Below are 24,878 nucleotides of genomic sequence, written 5' to 3' on the forward strand. Positions count from 1 at the left end.
CTCTCTTTTCCTCCTGGGAATCCCATTATGTGTATGTTGGTATACATGGCAGTGTCCCACAAGTTTTTGAGATTCTGCTATTTTCTTCATTATTTTTTCTTTCTCTTTCTCATAAAAGATCATCTCAATCAACCCGTCTTCATGTTTACTATTTCTTTTGCCAGTTAACATCTGATATTGAGCTTCTTTAGTAAATTTTTCATTTTACTTATTGTACTTTTTAGCTGCAGAATTTCTATTTGATTCTTCTTGTAATTCCTGCCTCTTTATTGATATTCTGTTTAATGATGCATTTTTCTCATATTTTCTTTTCATTCTGTAGACATTTTTTCTTTAGTTTTTAAAAATAGCTGATTTAAATCTTTGTCTAGTAAGTCTAACATCTGGGTTTCTTCAAAGGCATTTCTTATTGACTGCTTCTTTTACTATGCATGCCGTGCTTTACTGTTTCCTTTCATGGTTCATAAGTTTTGTTTTGTTTTGTTTTAAACTAGACAGTTTAAATAATATAATGTGGAAGCTCTTGAAATCAGATTCCTCTCCACCCCTTGATTTGTTGTTGTTGCTGTTTGTTTTTGTTGCTTTTTGTTTAGTGACTTTCCTGGACTAATCCTGTAAAGTCAGTATTCTTTGTGGTGTGTGGCTACTGAAGTCTCTTCCTTGTTAGCTTAGTAGTCAGCTAATTACTGGACAGAGATTTCCTTAAATGCCTGGAACCAATAAATTTCCCAGCTTTGATGAGGAGCTTTGTACATATATTGAGGCATGCCTTTAATGCTCAGGCAGGCAGTTTATAATTCTACCTTACCCTTCACTTTCTCTTTGCACCATGTCTCAAAGTCAGCCAGAGGCAAGAGCTTAGGGCCTTCATAGTTCTTTCCTGTGATGCACATTGCCCTGGTCATGCACGTAGACCTAGGCATGTGCACAGCCCTGTGCATGCACCTGGCCTTCTAAATTCCCAGAATTATATCAGAGCTTTTCAAAGACCCTCATAGACATCTTAAGAATTCCTCAGCTTTTTAAATATTTTGTTCAGTTCCTTGTTTGCCCCAACTGTTATCATCATCACCTCATATTAAATGATTGCCACTGATTGTTTTCTGCAAACCACTTCCCTTCCTCTCCCCTCCGAGGGAAAAGGCTATTCACACTGAATGAGGTCTGGATAAGGTCAAATAAGAATGAGCTTTGCAAATGGGAGTTTCCAGGGGGGTGCCAAACAGGTCAAATAATAACAGTTCTCTTAGAATGGTGTTTTGGGAGAACTCCAAACCTGTCTTTCCCTCTCCAGTGGCTAATAGACCATTCTTGGTTTTCACTGTGATTACAAGAATATAGTCTACTGCAATGCTGGGATGATGGGAATGAGTATAGTTCAAGTTAAAATGTCATATAGCTGGTCTTACTAAAATTTAGCTTTTTTTTTTTTTTGAATAAATACTCTTTGGATTGTTGCACACCTTTGGTTAATTTCCAGAGTTCTGAAAAAGTTGATTTTGACTTTTGCCAGTGCTTTTATGGTAGAGCAGCTTTTGCTATCATTGCGTTTTGGGGGGACTAACTTTTCAGAAGGCCTTACTCTGCCACCCACTGACATCACGCCAATTTAACAGATTTTAAAGGAAAGTCTAAGCCCCCCAAAAATTCCCCTGTAGTATTGTCCTTAAAGTATAAACAGGGAAGACAAACATACAGGCATACAAGCACTGGGGAATGCAGCACCAATAAACCTGTACTGGTAAAAATTGCTTGATGAAGAAATCTTACTAACCAAAAATTAAGTTTAAAATATAAAATTTAAGCATTAAGTGAAAAGAGGACAAGGGGAATCTTTTAGGGAGCATGGAAATAATTATACACTTAAGAGCAGTGCACTCACTGTATGTAAAATATGCCTCAGTTACAAACAAAAGCAAAAATACAGAGCTTAGGAATGGAAAAACTGAGAAACTGTATGGTAAATCCTGAATTCATTTAAATCTACAACTATGAGTAAACAACTATGGGAATTATGAGTCCAGGACAGAATGTAAATGTTGACTACACAAAAATATCTTCCAAATATCAGGAGTTGGGTGTACAGGCTGGGAAGGGAAATGGGGAAAGTATAGTATATGTATGTGTATTAGTTATCTATTGCTGCGTAAGAGATTACATTGACCTTAGCAACTTGAAACAACCTAAATTTTAATTCTCTCACTTAGTTTTTATAGGTCAAGCAGCTTAGGCAGGTCATTCTGATTCAGGGTGTCTCAGGAGGCTACAGTCATCAGCAGACTTAACTAAGTCTTAACTAAGGCTAGGGGACTCACTTCCAAGATGCCTCATTTGCATAGCTGTTAGTAGAATGCTTCAGTTCTTTGCCACATGGATTTCTCCATGGGTCTAATTGAGTGGTCTCACAACATGGCAGCTAGCTTTCCTCAGAACCAACTATTAAGATAGAGCAAAGCAGAAACTTTTCATGACCTATCCTTAGAAATCACCATATTCTGCCGTATTCTGTTGTTTGCACAGACCAACCCTGAAGCAGTGTTGGAGGGGATTACACAAAGGTAGGAAGAACAAGAGGATCATTAGGAATCATCCTGGAGACTAACTATCACAGTCTGCTAATTTCCTTAGCTTTTTTAGCCAGGAGCCATTAGATACTGCCCACAAATTAGAAAACAGTGCTTCCAACCTCCCAGTGTTTTCGTATGATCCTTTTTTGTTGCTTTATTGCACTCTTAGGAACCTCATTTCCCCTATAGAAGCATTTACTAAATTTGAGTAGATCCTTCTCTCTAGTTTATTTAGATTTTTCTTCTTGTGTTAAAATCAAATCAAACTAAATTTGGTGTTTTTACATTTAAAAATTCAGCATGTAGTATTATCTCATTTTAGTAATTATTTCTGCCTATTCTATGTCCACATATGCTTGGAGTGATCTTGTAATAAGTGCAGTTATTTATAAGTGGTAAGAATTTGGATGCTGTTTTTTTTTTTTTTTTTTACGGTACGCGGGCCTCTCACTGTTGTGGCCTCTCCTGTTGCGGAGCACAGGCTCCGGACGCGCAGGCTCAGCGGCCATGGCTCACGGGCCCAGCCACTCCGCGGCATGTGGGATCTTCCCAGAACGGGGCACAAACCTGCATCCCCGGCAAGCGGACTCTCAACCACTGCACCACCAGGGAAGCCCTGGATGCATTTTTTTAATTAGCTTTCCTCTTAATTGTTCTACTTTCCTCTGAATTGTGTAGAATTCTTTTTATAATGAGCATGTGTTAATGTTTACAAAAAGAAAGTCAGACTCTAAAAATAAATTTTATAAGCAGCAATGGTGAGGATGTAGGGAAAAATTCTCATCACTGTTGGTTAGAATATAAAATTGGGTACAATCTTCTTTAGGGGACAATTTGGTAGTATCCATCACAAACTTAAATGCCACTCGTATGCTACGAATCAAACTCAATTCCTGTGAATTGGCCCTAAGATATTTCTTTATATACACAAAGATAAGCATAGAGTGTTCATTGCATCACTTATAATAGTAAAATGTTAGCAACAGTTGAAATGTCTAATAACAGGTAAATGTGTAAGTGGATTATGGTATATTTCTGATATAAAATACCATGTAGCCATTAGAATGATGAAGGTTCACAATGTGATACGTGAGAAAATTCCAAGACATTATGTGAGAAACATTGCTACTTATTATGTATAGGTTAACTCCAAATGTGTGTTTAAAAAAAAAAACCCCAGGGCTTCCCTGGTGGCGCAGTGGTTGAGAGTCCGCCTGCCGATGCAGGGGACACGGGTTCGTGCCCCGGTCCAGGAATATCCCACATGCCATGGAGCGGCTGGGCCCGTGAGCCATGGCCGCTGAGCCTGTGCGTCTGGAGACTGTGCTCCGCAACGGAAGAGGCCACAACAGTGAGAGGCCCGCATACCGCAAAAAAAAAAAACAAAAAACCCTAAATATATATATGTACATGTTTGTGTATTAAATGCATCGTAAAGAGTTTGGAAGAATTCACACCAAATAAACAGAGATACCTCTAGGGAATGAGAGAAGGGTTAGAGATGGAGGAAGGGCTTTTTTCTCTGCATTTGTGAGTTATTTTTATGGAGAATGGTTGCATGTGTTATAACTTAAATTTTTTGAGACATATCTCTCACACTGTGGAAGGTGAATTGCAGAGATGACTGCAGCTCTCAAGTAGGAAATTGAAGAAGCACATTTCACATTTTCATCTGTGAAGTGATCTTCTAATTAAAAAGGATCTGATCATGAGGATTTTGTACTTTGTGGATCTTAGATGACTTGTTCTTTTCATCAGAGTTATTTCAGTTATCTAGGCAAAAGAGGCTGAGATTCCAAACTGCTGGAATGAGGATTGGAGAGACGAAGAGAAATTTTGGAAGAGAAAGGGATTGGATTTAGTAAGCATATAAGAGTTGGGGGAAGGAGTAGAATGGAACATAAAATTGAGATGGGGGACACAGGAGGAAGAACAGATTTAAAGGAAGAGGATAATGAATCAAGTTTACTACGTTGAAGACCTGTGGGAAATTCTCATGAAACCGTCTAGCAGATGGTTTGAAAGACCAGTCTGGTGTTCTGGAAGTCATTGGTATTTAGATATTTTAAACCCTGATTGTTGATGGTTGAGATGATCGAAGGAAGAGTGTGTAGAATGAAAGAAGATGCTTAAACATGGAATCTTGGGGCACTAACATGTAAGGAGATAACAAAGCAATCCCTGAAGTTGACTGAAAAGTTGCGTTGGAGAGTTGTATCCAGCATTCCAAGGATGAAGATGATGTGAGTGGGTCAGTAGTGTCACGTGCCAAAGGAAGTTGGAGGAAGAAGAAACATTTAAATTTGTAGTACTAGGGACTTTGACAAGAATGCGTTGTGGTGGAGAGCCCTCTGGTGGAAGGGAGCATAGCATTTGAGGAACTGGAAGGATGGAGCTGAAGCTCAGAAAAGAATGTGAATGAGACTGGCAAAAAGGGTTTTTCATCCTTTGAACACAATGTGATCACTTTCTTATTGGAAAGAAATTAATCAGGGTTTAGTTTTAGTCTCTCAGTGTATGAAGGTTATATGTAAATTTTTCTTTTCTTCTGCCCTGTGAAAGGTAGAAAAGAGCTTTTGAGGAGCTAAAACTTGTGGAGAATGACATTGTGTTCAGCAGTGGGAAGTAAAGGGAGTTAGGAAAATTTTCTCTGAAGGAGAGGTACCAGAGCTGACAGTAAAGAGAAGCTGCAGGGCCTTTTGACACCTAGCTCAATTGAAGTTCCAAAGACATGGACCGGCCCCAGAAGGAAAAGTTAAAGGAACCCTACCGATCAGCAAGTTGCTAACGAAGAAATATCATTGTAAAATGTATTATTGTACATATTTAATTTTTTTTTTTTTTTTTTGCGGTACGCGGGCCTCTCACTGTTGTGGCCTCTCCCGTTGCGGAGCACAGGCTCCAGACGCGCAGGCTCAGTGGCCATGGCTCACTGGCCCAGCCGCTCCGCGGCATGTGGGATCTTCCCAGACCAGGGCACGAACCCGTGTCCCCTGCATCGGCAGGCAGACTCTCAACCACTGCGCCAACAGGGAAGCCCCATATTTAATTTTTATAGTGCCTTTTCTGGAAAAACTGCTTGCTTTATTACTTTGTTTTCTTATGAAAACTGAGATTAAGTTTACAGGGAAGAAGTTCCTTGTTTGTTTCCTCCTCTCACAAAAGACTAGACAGGAGGATATTCTTTATTACCTTCTCTCCCTTTGTTTTATTAAATTAATAATTACACATAGAGAAAATTGTAGAACAACATATATTAACAGTTAACACTGATTACCCCAGAGTGGACTTGGCCAGGGAAGGCTGAAATTAACTTCTTTTCACACTTCTGTTTTGTTTAACTTAATTACAGTGTTTATAAAGCAGCCAATAAAGTGTGTAGTGTTTATAGGGAAAGGCTAAAATAAAATAAGTTAATAAATATTTGTAGACAGATTAAGAAAACGATATAGAGGTGTACAATGGAGGGAGAGTCTGCCACTCTAAATTCGTATTGTGTATCTTTGGCTATATATGAGCTTTTGTTACTGTACAAAACAACGTAGATTATGTAAAAATATATGTATTCATTAAACTATATACTTTTCCATTTATATCATGGGGATCTTTCCATATTGATACATATCCATTTGTTTTTTTTTTTAACACCTCATAGAATTTTTAAAACTTTCTTGGGAAAACTTCATTGAAATACAACATAGAGAAAAGTGTCCAGTTTAATGGCTTTTACAAAGTGAAGACACACATGTAACCACCATCCAGATCAAGATCAAGAACAGTGCTGGTCACTTCATGGGCCTTACTCATTCTACCTCCAGTAATTAACCTCCTCCCTCCTAATGACAGATAACCACTATTCTGATTGTCATCCATATACATATATATAATTGTGTCTGTTTTTAAACTTTATGTAAATTGAATCATACAGTATTGTGCGTGGCTTTTTTTACCTGTATGTGTGACTATTTTTGGCCAACATTATTTTTGTGAGATTTATCCATGTGACTTCATGTAGCAGTAGTTTTCCCTTTTTCTATTTGTTGTAGTAGTCTGTAGTAGAATATATAAATACCACAGTTTATGCATTTTCCTGTTGATGGGTATTTGAGTTGTTTCAAACTGGGGACTATGATTAGACAATGCTCATATAAGCCTTCCAGTACGAGTTTTTGGAACATATTCTTTTGAGTATGTACACATTTCTGTGGGCTGTATACCAAGAAAAGAAATTGCTAGATCATATGGTATGCGTATGTTCAGCTTTAGTAGATATTGCCCAGTTGTTTCCCAAAGGGGCCCTGACACTTTACCCTTCCGTCAGCAATATGAGAGTTTCATATATGCCCTGCCAACACTTGGAGTTGATGGCTTTTTGTTTGGTTTTCTATTGTTTGGTTTTGATGGCTATTTTAGAACATAAGTCTGCATAGTATCTTATTATATGAATATACCATAATTTACTCTCCTTTTGCTGGGCTTTTGCCCTCTTGCCCCACTATAGCACAGCCAGAACCTGGACACCTCTAATGTCTAGTAGACTCTGTGGTTTGTTCTATGTGTGATCTGACTGTTTGAGGAAGATTTAATACTGTAGGTAACAGAACCGATATATTTGGGGTTTTTTATTAGCAGATTTTCCTCAAATTCCCTCTCTTTTTGAGTAGTATGATACCAATGTAAGAATCCATGTAAAATGGTTTCATTTTGTTGACATGAAAATCAGTTTTGATTTCATGGTGGTACATGGTTGATTTCTTCACTCTTGTTAAAAACTCATGTGAGGGCTTCCCTGGTGGCACAGTGGTTAATAATCCACCTGCCAATGCAGGGGACACGGGTTCGAGCCCTGGTCCAGGAAGATCCTACATGCCACAGAGCAACTAAGCCCGTGTACCACAACTACTTAGCCTGCGCTCTAGAGTCCGGAGCCACAACTACTGAGGCCTGCGCGCCTAGAGCCCGTGCTCTGCAACAAGAGAAGCCACCGCAATGAGAAACCCGTGCACCGCAACGCCGCCAAAAAAACCCAAAAAGTCATGTGAAAAATAGTATAATGTTTGAAACTAGACTTTTGGTGAAAGTATTGCTAAACATGGCCAATTTAATTATACTGAATAATTTGCATTCTCTTAAAACAAGCATACAGAGATAGCTGCCAGCACCTGTATCACATAGATCTTCAGTCCATTGAAAAACTGCTGTGTGAATGATTTGAGAATATAATCTCTTCGGTTTTGGAAAGACTCTTTGAATTTCACCCTTTGAAAGTGAAAGGTGTTTCCAATCAGAGAACCATGCTTCTCAGCCCAACTTTTAACAAAACTGCCCTCCCCCATTTCTGCAAATTTTCTTTTAACGTAGGTTTTTAAAAGTACAGAAGCTAGGGGCTTGCTTTTAATGAGTTAAATGTGATAACCAGACCTCCTGGTTCTTCTTATGTTAGGGGGCGTGATTACTTCATGATAACCACTCTTTCTGTTGTGAGTTACAGCTTTAAACAGGTGCTGGCACAGGTGGTATTCATTACTATCCAGTTACCATAAGTAATTCCTTGGGAGAGTTTATATACTGTTAACCCTCTATGGTAGCTGCATGGTCTTTTGGAAAGTGCCTTATGGGTGTATAAGACAGTTTTATATTTCCTATTATTCTTTGCTTTTGCCAGTTGTATGTTGAATTATTCATTTTGTAATAGCTATAATGACCAGAAGAAGCATGTTATTCTCATACTCTAGTAAGTTTTAGACATGCTTTTTTACCTTCCACATGGAGGTCTTTCAATTTCTTATTTATTGCTTTCAAGAACTTGTTAGTAATAGCTGAAAACTACTGCTTTGTATTGTATTCAGTGTTTCGTTAAGTCTGTTAGAAGAACATCTTTACCTCTTGAGATTTCTTAAGAGGTCCTATTGTAGCATAACTCTAAAAGTCTTCCAACTGTTAGCTATCTATACTAATGAGCCTGAAAATTAATTAACAAATGAGTTAGCCTGAATGAATTAACAAATAGTCCAGAAATCTTATTGAAGAGAGTATTTTCAATGACCTCTCCTTTCCCAGCCCCTCAATCTTTTTATCAGTATCAATAATGAGTAGCAAAATGTGCTGGCTTGATTTTATTTCTTCCAAATATCTGGTAAAAGTTCTAATGTTCTAAACCAGGATCGGGGTGGAGGTGGTGATGGTGGTTGAAGGAGCACAAACTTAATCAACTTCTGACAACTGTTATTTAGATAGCTCTTCACTTATCTCACATTCATGAACCTGGTTTAGAAATTAATTTAGAGACCATTTTTAAGTCTTGGTAAATAAAATGCTTTGACCTCTTATAGATCATTTCTGAATATATCCTTGCAGTCAGCTTTTAGAAGGAAGCCCAATATTAAAAGCCTTGCTCAAGTTGCAGCTTCCTTATAGAATTAACAGAGAATAAAGTACCCAATAACCTAGAACCAACAGATCCCTCATTAACTTCCCTGTAATTGCAGTATCCACAGCAGCTGTTTCTCTTTCTCCACAGGTATCAGTCAGAGCCGGATCTCTCACTGGCTGTTGCAGCAGGGATCAGACCTGAGTGAACAGAAGAAAAGAGCGTTTTACCGATGGTATCAGCTTGAAAAGACAAACCCTGGTAAATATTTTTTCCTTTTTTTATTGCATCTGAAATGGGACAAATATAAATTAATTACTTTATTGACTCCATAATTGGATTCCATTCCACTCCATAGTGTTCCTTGGTTTGTCTTCCCCAAGGTAGTTTCATACTTTACTGTTGTTCCTTTATGCCAAAGAACACTCTTAACTGTAAAACCTAAGCCCTGATTGTACCAATTTTTAGCTTAGTGTCTAATATTATCTAGTCATTTTCACTGCTTCCTCCAAGGTGCCTCTTTGTTTTCCAGGTTATATGACATTTCTAACCATAATTTGAAAGAAAGGTCATGATAGTCAGTAGCCAGTTTTTTTTCCCTCACCTATAGGTATTGGTACATATAAGATTCCATACCTAGTTTTATATGTGTTTTTGTAAATCTTGTTTTAGTTAGTAATATAAATTTAATACTTTTATTTTGTTCATGCTATACCATATCCAATGATTCCTGCTAATGATTTTCTCTTTCTAATTCTAATTTTGGGTAATGAATGTGTCTTTGGGCTTTAGGGTGAAGCTGCCCTGTTGACTTTGGGGGCAGCAGTAGGTTGGAAAATAGACTGAAATCTTTAAAAAGATCACAAAAACCTTTGTGTCAGAAGTTGCCAGGAAGAGGCAAGATCTATTGCAGGATGCTTTTAATGGTGGTATATAAGTAAAATCTGAAGTTTGTGATGGACTCCCTCAATCTACACATTACACAGACTGGTGGCAGTGAGATCTGTCTCAAGTTTAACCTTGTGATTGAACTATCTTCTGTAGTACTACAGCATTAAAGCCTTTGCTTACAGACTAAATTATCAATTCGAATATCGAGTATTGAAGGCTCTTAGCTAATAATAGCATTGGCTCTGAGGTGGAAATAATGTTATAGAGACATATTTGTGTGTGTGTATCTGTGCTTAGATTTTTTTTTCCCAAAGATCACTTTGAAAGGCTCAGGCAGACAAAACAGAACAGACCGTATCAATCTCTTCGCAATGAATTTTTTAATCTACCCAGCCCCCCATTTTTTATATTTCAGATATACAGAAAAATTAAAAGACCAGCACAGCTAACACCTGTTTATCCTCTTCGTAGATACAATAATTGTTAACATTTTGCTATATTTGTTTTTCCCTATAAAATAAATAAATGAATAAATTTTAAAATGTATGTATGTGTGTATACAAACACATACTCTTTCTCTCTTTAGCATTCGTCTCCTGAAAAAAGGGTAATCGCCTACATAACCACAGCCCCTACAATCACATCTAAGAAAATTAATTTTAATTCCATAATAACACCTAATATTCAGTCCATATTCACATTTCTTTAGTTGTTGCAAGATTGTCTTTTGTAACTTTTTTTAGAATTAATTTTTTAATTGAAGTATAGTTGATTTACAATATTATGTTAGTTTCAGCTGTACAGCAAAGTGATTCAATTATATATATTTTTTCAGATTATTTTCCATTATAGGTTTTACAAGATATTGAATATAGTTCCCTGTACTATACAGTAAATCCTTGTTGCTTATATATTTTATGTATAGTACTTTTTATCTGTTAATCCTGTACTGCTGATTTATCAGCTTTTTTTTTCATTAAATAGTATGTGATTTAGGTTGACAGATTGGAATTTGTTATGTCTCTTTAGAGTCTTAAAACTAGTCACTTAAAATTTTTCTTTCATGACATAAACTTTTTAAACCATCTAACCTTACAGAATGTCTCACATTCTGGGCTTTTCTGTATGCTCGTAGTGTCGACTAACTTGTTCCTCTATAGCCTGTGTATTTCACATACACTGGAAGTTAGGATTAGAGGCTTGATTAGATTCAGGTTAAATAGTTTTTGACAAGAGTACTTCATAGATTGTTTAGGGAGGACATTTACTAATGGCTGCAGTTAACTTTGAAACACATCAAAATAAAATGAATAGGGAGATGGATATGTGATAAACTAGGTATAGTAAAATATTAGATGGTATGGGTACAGATTTTCACTATAAAATTCTTTCATTGTTGCTGTATGTTTGAAATTTTTCACAATAAAACATTGGGGCAAAATGCTTTGTAGGTAATGTATACCTCACGTTACCACATGTCAAGAGGTATGTAGTGTCAGGTAGTAGCACTACTCATGTGCTAAGTTTGATTGTTTGTTAAAGTGGTGGCCACCGGATCCTGTTTTTGCAGCTTTTAAATAATCTGTAGGGCATTACTTTGCCGCTGGATGAATAGCCTTTTCTGCAACAAGCTTTGCCAGTGGTCTTAGCGTCCATTGATGATGCTCACCTGAATCAGTTATTCTGATGGGCGATTGCAAAATGGTGATGATGTAATCTAGCATTCCTTCAATATTTACTAGCTGGCAGTTTTTCTACAAAGAGGAACTTCCCTTTTTAGATATTTTTCTAATGATATCTAGATATACAGGCAAACCTCTCAAAATAATGACTCTGTTGTTGCTGCCATTAGTTAAATGTTCTAAAACAGCACAGTTTAGTAGAAATATAATGCAAATGACATATGTAATTTAAATTATCTAGTAGCCACATTTTAAAAAGAAGAAATAGCTAAAATTAATTTTGATAATGTATCAATATTTATGCTTGTATTATCACTTCAACATTTAATCAACACTTCAAAAAATTACTGAGAGCTTTCCTTCTCTCTCTTCCTTCAGTCCTTCCTTTCTTCCTTTTTTTCTCTCTCTCTCTCTTTTTCCTTTTCTTTCTTTTTCTTTGAAATACAATGTGTATTTTACACTTAAAGCACATGCCATCTGCAATCAGCCATATTTCAAGTGCTCAATAACCACGTGTGGCTAGCGGCTACCATATAGGACAGCGCAGTCTAAAGACTCATGTTGAGGCAACACTTCCATCTGAGCTCTAAGCAGTCTTCCCAAAGAGCTGACTTCTCCCGTGACTCACAGCAGAGCAAATCAGATGGAAAGGAACAAAAACTTGGCACTTGGTCTGTTTAATAGAGCAGCTTAGGCTATGATATTGATAACAAGAGTTGGGCTAGGTAAATAAGGAACTGTGCCCAAGGGCTTCATAAACCTGGTCACATGCCAGCAATTGGCTACCAGGGGGAGTATCAGAGGGATTGTTAAGATGTTCCAAAATATATACAGCAGAGCAATGAAGAATTTGAAAGACAAACACAAGTCCAGCTGTGCCAGGTAATCAGCCTCCATAAGAGAAGGGATTTTTGTCTCTTGGATTTGGCACTTAGATCAGTGCCTGACATGTAATCTAATCATAGCTGGTAAAGCTAAATTACCACACTGGATTTCAGGGCTGGACTTCAATCTCATACAGGGACTGGGATACCAGGAAAATGAATTCATTACAAGCGGGAAGGCGGACTATCATGTCGGCATTGTTGTAGCTGATCTGACAGCACTGCCGACTGTGGAATACTACTATTGGAATCCAGTTTTAACAGGAAAATGGGAAAGGGCTAACAGCATTCATCCAGCTGTTAATTAGCAGGTGTTTTTTTCTTTAAGGATATAGTGCCTCCTCCTTTTAACAGTAAGTACCCCTAATTATATGCATTTGCTTTTCTATGAAGTTGCATTACCAACTGTCCCCCTGTAAAAGGACTTCCTATTTTTTATTTAAGAATCAAATCCATTCTAGTTCTGAGTTCTTTCTAGCTTCCTAGTCCAGTTCTTTGTAGTCTAGTTTCTAGTTTTCTGTAGGATGTAATTCAGAGTTAGCTGAAAAGAAGGGGATAAGTTTGTAATTGTCAAATTGGTCCTTTTTGTTGCATCAACAGTAATTGGATATTACCAGTTGAAATTTAATTTTTTTAAGTTTTTCTTTGCACTTTCACCTTTATTAAAAGAGCTAATATGGTATAGAATTTTTTCTAGATAAATGCAGTTTTATTTTATTGAGTTTAAAATAACCCTTGGTTTTAGCTAAAGAATTTATTCTTATTTCATGGACACTTTGGAACTATTATATGATGATAGTTCCAAATTAATATTGTGTGATAAGATGAACTAACATTACATTAGCATCTAAGAATACCTTATCCAGTGTCTAGTCAGTATTCACTTTTATATAATACATCAGAATTTTCTTTGCAAGTCATTGCAGAGGTGATTGGAATCCAACTAAATGTCCCTCAGTCAAGAAGTGGTTAAATAAATTATGGTATATCTGTATAATGGAATACTGTGGAGGCTATATAGCTTTTTTTTTTTTGCGCAGTACATGGGCCGCTCACCGTTGCGGCCCCTCCCGCCGCGGAGCACAGGCTCCGGACACTCAGGCCCAGCGGTCATGGCCCATGGGCCCAGCCGCTCTGTGGTATGCAGGATCCTCCCAGACCGGGGCATGAACCCGTGCCCCCCGCATCGGCAGGCAGACTCCCAACTACTGCGCCACCAGGGAAGCCCTATATAGCAATTTTTTTTAAGGTGGCTTTATATGAATTGAATTTATATGTAGGAATATCAAATTCATCAGTGAATAAAGTAAGGTAGAAAACAATGGATATAGTATATTGCCATTTATGTAGGGAATACACACACACACACACATGTGATTATATAAACTTGGAACATCTCTGGAAGGGTATATTAGGAACTGATAAGAATAGCTCTGTGGCGGGGAACTGAGAGAAGGGGAGGATGGGAGTGGCAGGGACACCGTTAACTATGTAACCTTTTTGTGTCTTTCTAAATTTTATTCCATGCACTTGTGTTGTATATTCCAAAAATACATATAAAGTGTAAAGAAAATAAGAGAGGGAGGGAGGCAAAGAGGGAGAGAGGCAAAAAAAGAAATTAATCTACCTTGTTAATAGCTTTTAAGATATAAAACAACTGAAGAACCTAGGTTTACATAGTTCAGACCTGGTTTTGAGAGGCAGTTAGGTAGAGAAATAAGATGTCAGTGATTTTTATTGATAGTTCTTTTATTTCATGTTTTTTCTCTGTCCAGGACAGATAGCTCATTGGAAGAAATGTAAATGGTACCATCACTTTGCATATATTCTGAGAAAAAATGCAAAATTAAGGACACTCACACGGTGAAAAAGTGCTTTTTTTCCCTCTAAATTTAAGCATTTAGAAAAAAAACAAAAAGTATTTGTACATTCTGTGCCTTTATCCCTGGGCTCAGAGCATTTCTCTCTGTATACGTTGATTGATGTTCTTCTCTTTTTCAACCTCTTCACTCTGGATCCATTTGAATAGGTTTTTTTAGTCTCTCTTTTAGTGGACTCAGCAAGAAAAATAATAGAGTGCATATTTAAGTTATTTTTACTGATAATCCTATAGATACAGTGTAGTTCTCTGCTAAACAGACCAATCACCAGAATTTCCCAGCATAATCTAAAGCCTGCCAAGGCTTATGAATAAAATAGGCTGATGGAAACTGATCAAATACATTTTATCTTGTTTCTTATGAAAACATTTACAAGAAAATGCCTATTTTTAAAAAGCAGTGAGTACTAAATTCAGTATGGTTGATATCAAGAGCCCCTTTATTTAATCAAATTAAGCTCAACAGTCCTCTCTCTTGTCTAATTTAAACATTACTATAGCAGACAGGGTTTGATGAGTTCTTCTTGGCTCATGGCGGTGATTCTGCATATTTCTAAATTAAACAATTAAATAAAGTTTGCACATGAAGTAAATTTGGAGAGCAGAGTATGCCTCCTCCCTTCCCTGTTGCAGGGAGTAGAGCCTCAGGGAAATCATGTTTATGATGTGGGGGAAGATGAAAAATTACTTTTGGAGAAGCTAGTGTCTATGAATGGAGCAGTAATAACATGCTTGTAGTCATTCTTTTATTAGCTGATTGGCAAAGGCTCACCCGAAAGTAACCCTGATAAGCAAGAAAATGATTATAGATGCAAAGAGAACAGTTACCAAAATGTTAAAATCTATCAGCAAATTAGGAAGAGTTTTGTTTTCTCTGGGTTTAGATCTGCTAGATAAATCTGCAATATTTTGTCTTAATGGGGACCCAGATATAATGTGGAGAAAAAAACGTTTCTGTAGAGAACACAGGTAACACGCTTCCTATAGGGAAGAAAATAGTGGGTTCTTTAGCCAATCTAGAATGCCTGTATTTTACTTCAGAGGGATTTAAATTCTTACATACATTGTTCCTGCATAATTGTGAACCCATTCTTGGGTTATTCATTGCTCTCCATCTGTTTCAACCAAAGCAAGAGGAACAGGTTTCTAGAACAAATCTGTTGTAGTGTTTCCAGAGTTTTTCTTGTGCTTTTTCTTTTTTTTTTTTTTTTGCCACGCGGCTTGCGGGATCTTAGTTCCCCAAACAGGGATCGAACCCATGCCCTCGGCAGTGAAAACGCAGAGTCCTAACCACTGGACCACCTGGTAATTAATTCCCTCTTCTGCTATTTTTTTTTTTTTTTTTTTTTTTTGCGGTACGCGGGCCTCTCACTGTTGTGGCCTCTCCCGTTGCGGAGCACAGGCTCCGGACGCGCAGGCTCAGCGGCCATGGCTCACGGGCCCAGCCGCTCCACGGCATGTGGGATCTTCCCAGACCGCGGCACGAACCCGTGTCCCCTGCATCGGCAGGCGGACTCTCAACCACTGCGCCACCAGGGAAGCCCTCTTCTGCTATTTTTAAATACTACTACATTGAAAAAGAAAAAGAACAAGACAAAAACCTCAAAAGAAATATGATAATATTATGTTTCAAATTAAGTATGTTTACAAGTTTGAAATTATTCGGAGTTTCCACCTTCTATGCATAACTTGCCTTGATTTCTTTTAAAGTAACCAGGCCATTACTTACTTCTCTCTCTTCTTTTTTTTCCTCCTTCCCTCTCTCCCCCTTTCTTTGACTTCCTGACCAATTTTATTTCATCTAAGTTTCCTTTTTATAGAAAACCTGGACAATACAGGATATTGTAAAGAAGCATAGTTATATTACCAATAAACCCTAATACCAGGGAAGAACCATTATTATCAGTTGGCTCATTTCCTTCAACCTCATGACTCAGTTAAGATTCTTTGTATTCTTTGTTTTATTTGTGCCCATTTATCACTCTAAGAAAGCATGCCATAGTTACAGATATGGCCTACTAGTAGCAACTTACTGACCTATTTCTCACCCTCCACCCAATGAAGCCCTGAAACCCTCTATCCTTTTACCAGAGCCAGACCTTGGATGAGAGGACCTGGCTGCCTTAACCAGGTCATTTCTACCTCTGTCTTTATTAGCCATGGTAGCAAGTTTGGCTCCGTTTTGGACCTTTTATCATGGCTGTAGAATAAAGCTTATATAATCTAGCTTAGGTAGATTCCAGAGCCCTCATTATACTGTCAATCCTGCTTGCATCCCGAAAAGTACCAAAACAAGGAGTTTGAAACCCTCTAGACCCATAGTTACTTCTTACGCCTAAACTTTGTTAACTTTGAATTGAGCCCAGACCTAATTGCCAAGTTATTTTGGCAGAATGGATCCCTCTTTCTTGAACTACCTAAAGAAAGGTTTCAGTTTAGAGTTTCATAGTGTGTAGGACAGGAATTTTTTAAATCAGGGGTTAGCAAACTCTTCCTGTAAAGGGCCAGATAGTAAATATTTTAAGCTTTGCAAGCTGTGTGGTCTCTGTCACAGCTACGCAACTCTGCATTATAGTACCAAAAAGAGACAATATGTAAATGAACGAGTGTGGCTGTGTGGCAGTGTGGCAGAAGACCAGAATGTGCCACACCTTTTAAGCCAGTAGGTCTCTAATGTGTCGGTGACACACTTGCCCATTTGAGGAAGAGGTCAGATATTTACTTTACATCACACATGACAGGAAATCATATATCTATTAAGAGTTCAAACAAAAGTAAAAACTATAAAAGTATTCTGAGTTATATAAAATGCATTGACCATAAAAGAACAGATTAACAGATTTGACTGTACAAAAATTAAGATCTCGAAACATCATAAATAAAAAGATGAATGAAAAGCTGGAGAAAAATAGTTGCAATCTGTATGACTAGCAATTGGTATGGTATCTACACACCAATAAGAGGAGTAACTCAAAAGAAAAAAGGACAAAAGATATAAATTCACAAGAGAAGTAATTGTCAGAAACAGGAAAAGATGCTCATTCTTACTAATAGTGAAATCTTTATATATTAAAGAGAATTTTTTGTCTGCCAAATTTATAAATGTGAATAATTAATAACGCTTATACTAATAATACTCAGTGTGTCAGGGAATTGGGGAAATAAACAACTGGAGGTGGTTGTGATGTCTTATATTAGTTCTATATTATTGTGTAACAAATTACCCTACAGGTTAGGAGCTGAAAACAGCAAACATTTATTATCTCACAATTTCTGTGGGTCAGGAATTCAGGAGCAGCTTAGCTAAGGAGGTTCTGGCTCAGAGTTCTCATGACATTGTAGTCGAGCTGTCAGCCAGGTCTGCAGTCACCAGGGCAGGACAGTCTGCTTCTAAGGTCACTCCCATGAGTCTTGGAAAGCCCCAGGTCGTTATTGCCTATTGGCCAGAGATAGCAGGTCCTCCACATGGGCCTGGCCATTGGCTTGCTGAGTGTTCTTGCTACATGGCAGCTAGTTTTCCCCTGAGCAAGTGATCTAAGAGCCAGAGCAGCAACACAGACACCACAGTGTATTCTACAGTCTAATCCCTGAAAGTGGCATATCATTACTTCTACCATATGTTATTGGTCACATAAACTAATCCTGGTACAACGAGGTGAATACCAGGAGTTGGCAATCCTTAGGAGCCACCTTGGAAGCTGGCTACCACACAACTATATTAGGGCTGTATGTCTAGGGCCTTATTTCTGTCAGCTGGGTTCTACACTTCTCCACATGGTGTCTGCTGCAGCTAGAATGTCCAAACTGGCTTTTTTCCTCAAATGTCTGGCACCTGGGTGGGTTTCACAGGAGCACCTGTAGGCAGACTGGGCATCTTTCACTCCATGTGGCTAGCTTTGGCTTCCTTACAACATCGTGGTCTCAGGGTAGTCATACTTCTTATATGGCAGCTGGCTTCCCCCAGAACCAGCATTCCAGGAGATCTAGTCAGAAGTTGCAAAGCTCCTTATGACCTAGCCTCAAACTATGTCCATGTTGTCAAAAGGCGTCACAGCACCAGCTCAGATTCAGGGGCATGATTACCAGGAGGTGTGACTTATTGTGAAGGGCCATCCTTGGAACCTATCCCAGGGAATTATGCTTAGGAGAGATGATGCTGGCTTACTCTAAAGTGGTAGCAGTGAAGGTAATATAAATTCGTCTGATTCTGGATATAGTTTGAAGATAAAATTGACAGGATTTGCCTGTGCATTAGATATATAGTAGGTGGGGAAAAATAGCAGAGGCAAAGGTGATTCTGAGATTTTTGAGCTGAGCAATTTAAAGAATAGGGATGCCATTTACTTGAATGGGAGAGAATGCAGGACAACAGGTTTGGAAAGGAAAATCGGGATTGGTTGAAATATTGGACATCTGTATGAGACAGTGCATATAAAGATGTAGCCATTAAGGGGACATCAAGAAACAAATCTGTGTGTAGTAAAGTAGAAATGCTACCCTTGGTATTAATTGCAAGGTACAATAAATAGAGTATAATTCCTGTTATGAAGAAAGAAATATATGCATACATGCATTATCACCAGTTCAGGCTGAGAAAAGTCTAGTCTGATTTAGTAAAGTATCTCAATTGTACATTTTTTTCCATTGGTTTTATTACATTCAAGAGGTAAAAAAATAGTATAGCATTAACAGGTAGTAGACTTATGGAGATCTGAATTAGTTAATAGACTAAAAACATATCAAATATCATCTCTTCTTTTGATGCTATATTTGACTTTTTTTAAAAGAGTTTGCAACAATTAGTGTTATTTTAAATTCATCTCCTACGTGCATACATTGATTAAAGGGCTCCATTTTCTCAACAACAAGAAGTCTTTTGAATGGTAATGAAAGGTTCTGAACGTGTAGGATACATTGTTCAGAAAGATTAAAACTGTCAAGTAGGAATTTCAAGAGAAATTTTTCAGAGGAAGATACTCTGATTAAGGGTTGTCACTGGGCCAAAGACCGTATGTCCTTATTCCCCTGAAGAGACAGATTTTGAGCTTTGTTTCAAAAATCGACATAAACAAAGATAAAAGACAAATGACTAACTGAAAAAAATGACATATAAAATAATAATGGGGGAGTTCCCTGGCAGTGCAGTGGTTAGGACACTGCACTTTCACTGCTGAGAGCATAGATTCAATCCCTGGTCGGGGAACTAGGATCCTGCAAGCCACGCAGCGTGGCAAAATAAAATAAAATAAGCAAAGTAAAGTAAAATAGATGGACTTTTTAAGGAAGAGTTTTTGTCTCCTTGGATTTTTATTTTGGTCAAATAATGTTTTTAAAATATAAATACCAAAAGTATTGGGCCTGCAATTTCCAGTGAAGGGGCAAAAGTTTATTGTTGATTTCATGATATATTTGTCATATTGGTTTTAGTAAATTGCAAGATATTTGCCCAAAAAAATCTCATTTATTTCAGGAGCTACACTAAGTATGAGACCCGCGCCCATTCCAATAGAGGACCCGGAATGGAGACAAACGCCTCCCCCAGTCTCAGCTACATCTGGCACCTTCCGACTGCGACGAGGGAGTCGATTTACCTGGAGAAAGGAGTGCCTGGCTGTCATGGAAAGGTACATGTCTCCTTTTCCTAGGAGCAATCTCCCAAACTTAGGAAAGAGAAACTTAGGATAGATTTGGACACTTTTCATTTCAAACAAGTAATTTGAGATCTAGGTTTTATCTCTAAAAGTATTTTGGAGTACTATAAGTGCTGTATTATTGAAATAAAATGATCTTACCATTGAGAATTCATAAAACCAGAGTTAGTATCTATCAATATAATTTTTGTCCTCAGTAATTTAAGAAACTTTAGAATAATTTTTTTGAGTTTAGATCTTTGTATTATGTTTTAGAAAGACTCTTTGAAGTCTTATTTTCATAAAAAATATTAAATAATTGTGTAGGAGGCCACTGAGACTTAACTTTCTTTGATAAGGAGTATAGCCTAGATGAGCTTAGTCTCAGAGGTTAGAAGTACATGTTTTTGACTTTGATTTCATATCCTCTGACTCTAGCACCGGTACCTGATCCATAGTGGTGCTTTTTTTTATTTTAAGTTTTTTTTTTTTTTACAGTTTAAAAAAAAATTAATTGAGTTATTTTTTTGTCTGCATTGGGTCTTGGTTGCCGCACGCAGGCTTTCTCTGGTTGCGACGAGCAGGGGCTATTCTTCATTGTGGTGCGCGGGCTTCTCATTGCAGTGGGTCTCTTATTGGGGAGCATGGGCTCTAGGCGCGAGGGCTTCAGTAGTTGCAGCACGCAAGCTCAGTAGTTGTGGCTCGACGGTTCTAGAGCACAGGCTCAGTAGTTGTGGCGCACGGGCTTAGTTGCTCTGCGGCATGTGAGATCTTCCTGGACCAGGGATCAAACCTGTATCCCCTGCATTGGCAGGCGGATTTTTAACCACTACGCCACCAGGGAAGTCCCGGTACTCAGTACTTTTTAAATTTGCATTTGACCTTAGCTTCAGTTTTTCCTATTGGAAATCATATAAATTAATTAAATATGGTTATGAAATGTTCAATATATTTAGGGTGGGTCCTATAGTATAATTATTCTTTTAGTCTCCTACCTGTAAGTAATGTTTACAGAATCTTGGTTTGATGGAGTTTATATGCAATAAGGAAGTAATTTTCTATTAGAAAAGTATTTACTTCCTAAGATTAAAATGTAGAGAAAAAGAATATATTAGGCAGAGGTGAAAACAATTGAACTTTTTCATATTGTGATTTCTCAATAATTTAAATAATAGAAAAGAGTGGAATTGAATGTTTAAAACTAGATTTAAATTCTAATCATGTACATATTTACACTGAGCCAGTTTCACATTTTTTTTCCTATTATCTAATCTGACCAATCGAATGGTATACTGAAAAGAGCATTTGGCTCAGAGTCAGAAGACCTGAAGCCTGGTTTTGGCTTTGCCATTAACCAGCTGTGTGACTTTGTTCAGGTCAGAAATTCTGAGCTTTAGCTTCCTTATCTCTAAAATATAACTTGTTCTGCACATATAAACTTCGATTAACCAGGTAGTTTTTCCCTGAGGAAGAATTCCAACTAATAAATGGAAAAAAGATGATTAGACTATCATTATTATCAGACAATAATCATTGATAGCTGCTAACATCCCATAAAGATATACAAGGAGGTATTATGTACTTAGAGGATGTTAAGACACCACCTACAGAGTATTCTTTCTAACAAAATTGAAGCTGAATCAAATCGAATTTCTGGATCCAACTCCAGGTTTTTAGGAAATATGGAACAAAATTCTGTTAACACCACAGGGGTTTAAGTCAACCAGATTCATGGTGTGAGAGACCCTAAGAATAATAACTCAGTTTCTTCAAGTGTTTATTTTTTTTTAAATCTTCAGACAGTTGAAGAAATTTGAACACTGGATAAATAGTGATTCTTGTTTCAGTTACGATAATGGTCACTTATATGTAAACGGTACTACATTTATAAAAATTAGAGTTCTTGTCTTTTAGAAACATGTATTAAAATGTATAATAATATGATGAAGTGATATCTGGGATTTACCTCAGAATAACACAAGGCGTAAAGGCAGGGGCAAGGGTGTGTATAAAACGAGTGGTATCAGTAAATTACTGATTTCTATAGTTAGGTGATGTTTACCTGGGGGTTCATAGTATGGTTCTCTCCACTTTGTATGTATATTATGTGCGTGTTAAAGGATGCTCTAAATTTTGGATCAAATCACATGGAACTAGGAGAAATGTAAAGCCTTCATATATCACAAAAACTCAACTACATGATGTTATCTAATAGTAACATTTACTTAATAAATATTTGATTGTCACTGTAGTGACAGCAGTACAATAGTGAACATTGCAAACTCCCTCCTAAAGAGTCAGGTTGGAGAAACAGAAGTTAATGAAACAGTCATACAAATCAAGGTAAAATTGCAATTGTAATACATGTAGGAAAGGAAAGGTACATTGTGCTTCAAGATCTTGCATTGATTAAGAGAGGATGTGGTGATTTAATTAGGTCAAAAGGAAGGGGGAAAATATTGCAGATAGAAAGGAGAGCTATAGTCATCTAGAACTGTGCTGTCTGATCATGGCCACCTGTGGCTATTTAGATTTAAATTATATAAATTTTTAAAAATTTAAAATTCAGTTCCTCAGTCACACTAGCCACATTTCAAGCGCCCAGTAGTCATATATGGTTACTGACTATAGTTTTAGACAACACAGATATGTAACATTTCTATCATCACAGAAAATTTTGTCAGACAGCTCTAATACAGAACAACTGTAGCTCATCCCCAATAGAAAAACAGTGGTTATATTTGACCCATAATGATTTGTTTCTATTTTTCTCTTTACTCAAAATTTTAAGGAAATACAAATATAAATTAAAAAGCAAACATTAAGTACATTGAAATATTTTAGAAAATGTCCTATGTGACCATGACAGAAACAGATAAATATTTCACTAATGCACGTAACAAAAGTATTGTGCTTCTGCATCCTTTTCCACATCTGGCCCTGCTTTTCAGAGTACAAGATTTAATAATTCATTGTTTATAATGATGGGTCTTTTCTCTCTAATTAGCATTCATTCATTCATTCACCTGTTCATTAAACATGTATTTTTACACATGACATTTGGTCTCTTGAGTTGCTTAATTTTAACAGTTTCTTATACATACGTAAACACACATACACAGACACGTTTTCCATGCTGTTTATTTGTTAAAGAGACCATGATATTTTGTCCTGTTGATTTTCCCACATTTTAGATTTGGCCAGTTACATCCTCTTACTGTCTCATTACATGACCCCATATTTTCTGTAGACTGATAGTTAGATCTAGAGCCCTGATTAGATTCTGGTTCAATTTTTTGGCACATAACTGGTACTTTGTTCTTCCTATTACATTGTATAAGGAGACGCATAATGTCTGGTTGTCTCCCATTTTTAGTAACTATAAGGTTAATCAGTAGATTCAGCGCTATCATCCTGATCCACTTATTAGAAAGGTCCCCATATACAGCATAGTTTAGGGCAGTGATTCTTAACCTTGGCTGCATATTAGGATCATCTGGGAGCTTTAAAAAACACCAGTGAGACTGTACCCCTGACCAACTGAATTGTAATCTCTGGGTGGGGGACCTAGGCAGAGGTATATTTAGAAAGCTCCCAAGTGATTCTGAAGGGCACTCAGGATTGAGAACCACTGTTTTGTATCCATTGATGATTTTTTCCTAGTCACTTTCTTCATAAGAGGTTTGCAAAATGGTTATATTCCAATTTTTTTTACTTCTTCTGCACTGATAAGCTCGAGTTCTTCTTCTATAAAGAAGAACTTTCCTCTCATTAACTCTTTAGTTGCCCAGAAATATATTTCCTCACAAACTTGGGGAGGTACTATGATATAAGCAATTATAGAACTGGGGAATGAATGCTATTATGAAAATGGGTAATTAAATTTATGGGATCATATGAGATGCCGGCAAGCAGAGGAGAGAGTCAGGAAGACTTTACCAAAGTGGTGACATTTTGGCTGCATTTTGATGGATGATGGATAGGAGTTCACCAGTTAGACAGTCATAGAAAGGATAGTATGAGTAGCAGATTCTCTGTGGCGGAAGATAGGGTTTTTCATCAGGAGCATCTCTACTTTGATTATACAGGACTTAGTCATACTATGCACTCTATAATTAATAAGACCATGCTTAATTATACCATAGCTTTGGTGTTCAGGCTTTATCATAAAGGAGATTGCACCTGATCAGATTAGTCTGTTAGATAACGTTAGTAGGGGTATGGAAGATCGGCAAGAAATCAGCCAGCTAAGTATGCATTTGAACTTATACCAGATGCCTAAAGCCGAGGTAAAATAAATGTAAGTTGTAGTGTCTGCCCTCATATATCTTAAGATAATAATAGTTTACATTTCAGTAGGATTTTACAGTGTATAATTATTAATCTTATTGATAATTATTCTATATGATAAGTGAGCTTATTTAATCTTCACGATTCTGTACTGTGGATATCTTATTATTTATAGTTTATATATAAGAGCCTCAGAGAAAAGAAGTGACTAGCTTATATGTAAATGGGTTGAGGAGGGATAGATGGAGGCTGTTAGGGTAATCTGTGCATCAGTGATGAGGGCCCAAGCTATAATATTAAAGCAAAGGGCAAGAAAGTGGATAGAAGATAATAGATATCAGAAAAAATTTGAAGAAAAGAACAACCTAAGCTAGTCACAGATTGAACATAGAGATGACAGAGCAGGAAGTGTAAAAGAGAGTTTAGCAATGGTGATGGTCAAAGAGCATTCATCTGGGAGACAACATCTGTACCATTAGAAAATGGTTTGACTTTGGGCAAATCATTTAATACCTCTTAACCCCAATTACTGTATTTATAAAAAGAAGAGTTAAGTACTATGATAGAGTGAAAAGTCAGAGTCATAGAGACTTAGGGTTTAGTCCCAGTTTCACCTTATATTAATCTTTAGGAATTTCAGTTTTCTGTAAAATGAAGTTGGTTATTATGAGAAGAGTTACGAGAG

The 24,878-nt window shown here is 37.2% G+C and overlaps 1 protein-coding gene across 9 annotated transcripts in view; it reads left to right on the forward strand.

Annotated features, from left to right (window-relative positions):
- HMBOX1 (homeobox containing 1) overlaps positions 1 to 24,878 on the forward strand; it is a 185,312-nt gene that overhangs the window by 125,109 nt on the left and 35,325 nt on the right. For all 9 annotated transcript variants that reach the window (XR_009564410.1, XM_030879145.2, XM_030879150.2 and 6 more), the window contains exons 5-6: positions 9,088 to 9,198; positions 19,744 to 19,897. Coding sequence is in view for 8 of the 9 variants with exons in the window: in XM_030879145.2 (XP_030735005.1) it covers positions 9,088 to 9,198; positions 19,744 to 19,897 (265 nt within the window). In the remaining variant the exon portion in view is untranslated. The remainder of the gene's footprint in view (positions 1 to 9,087; positions 9,199 to 19,743; positions 19,898 to 24,878) is intronic.

This window comes from Globicephala melas, chromosome 6, assembly GCF_963455315.2.
Source record: "Globicephala melas chromosome 6, mGloMel1.2, whole genome shotgun sequence".
Lineage (NCBI taxonomy): Eukaryota > Metazoa > Chordata > Mammalia > Artiodactyla > Delphinidae > Globicephala > Globicephala melas.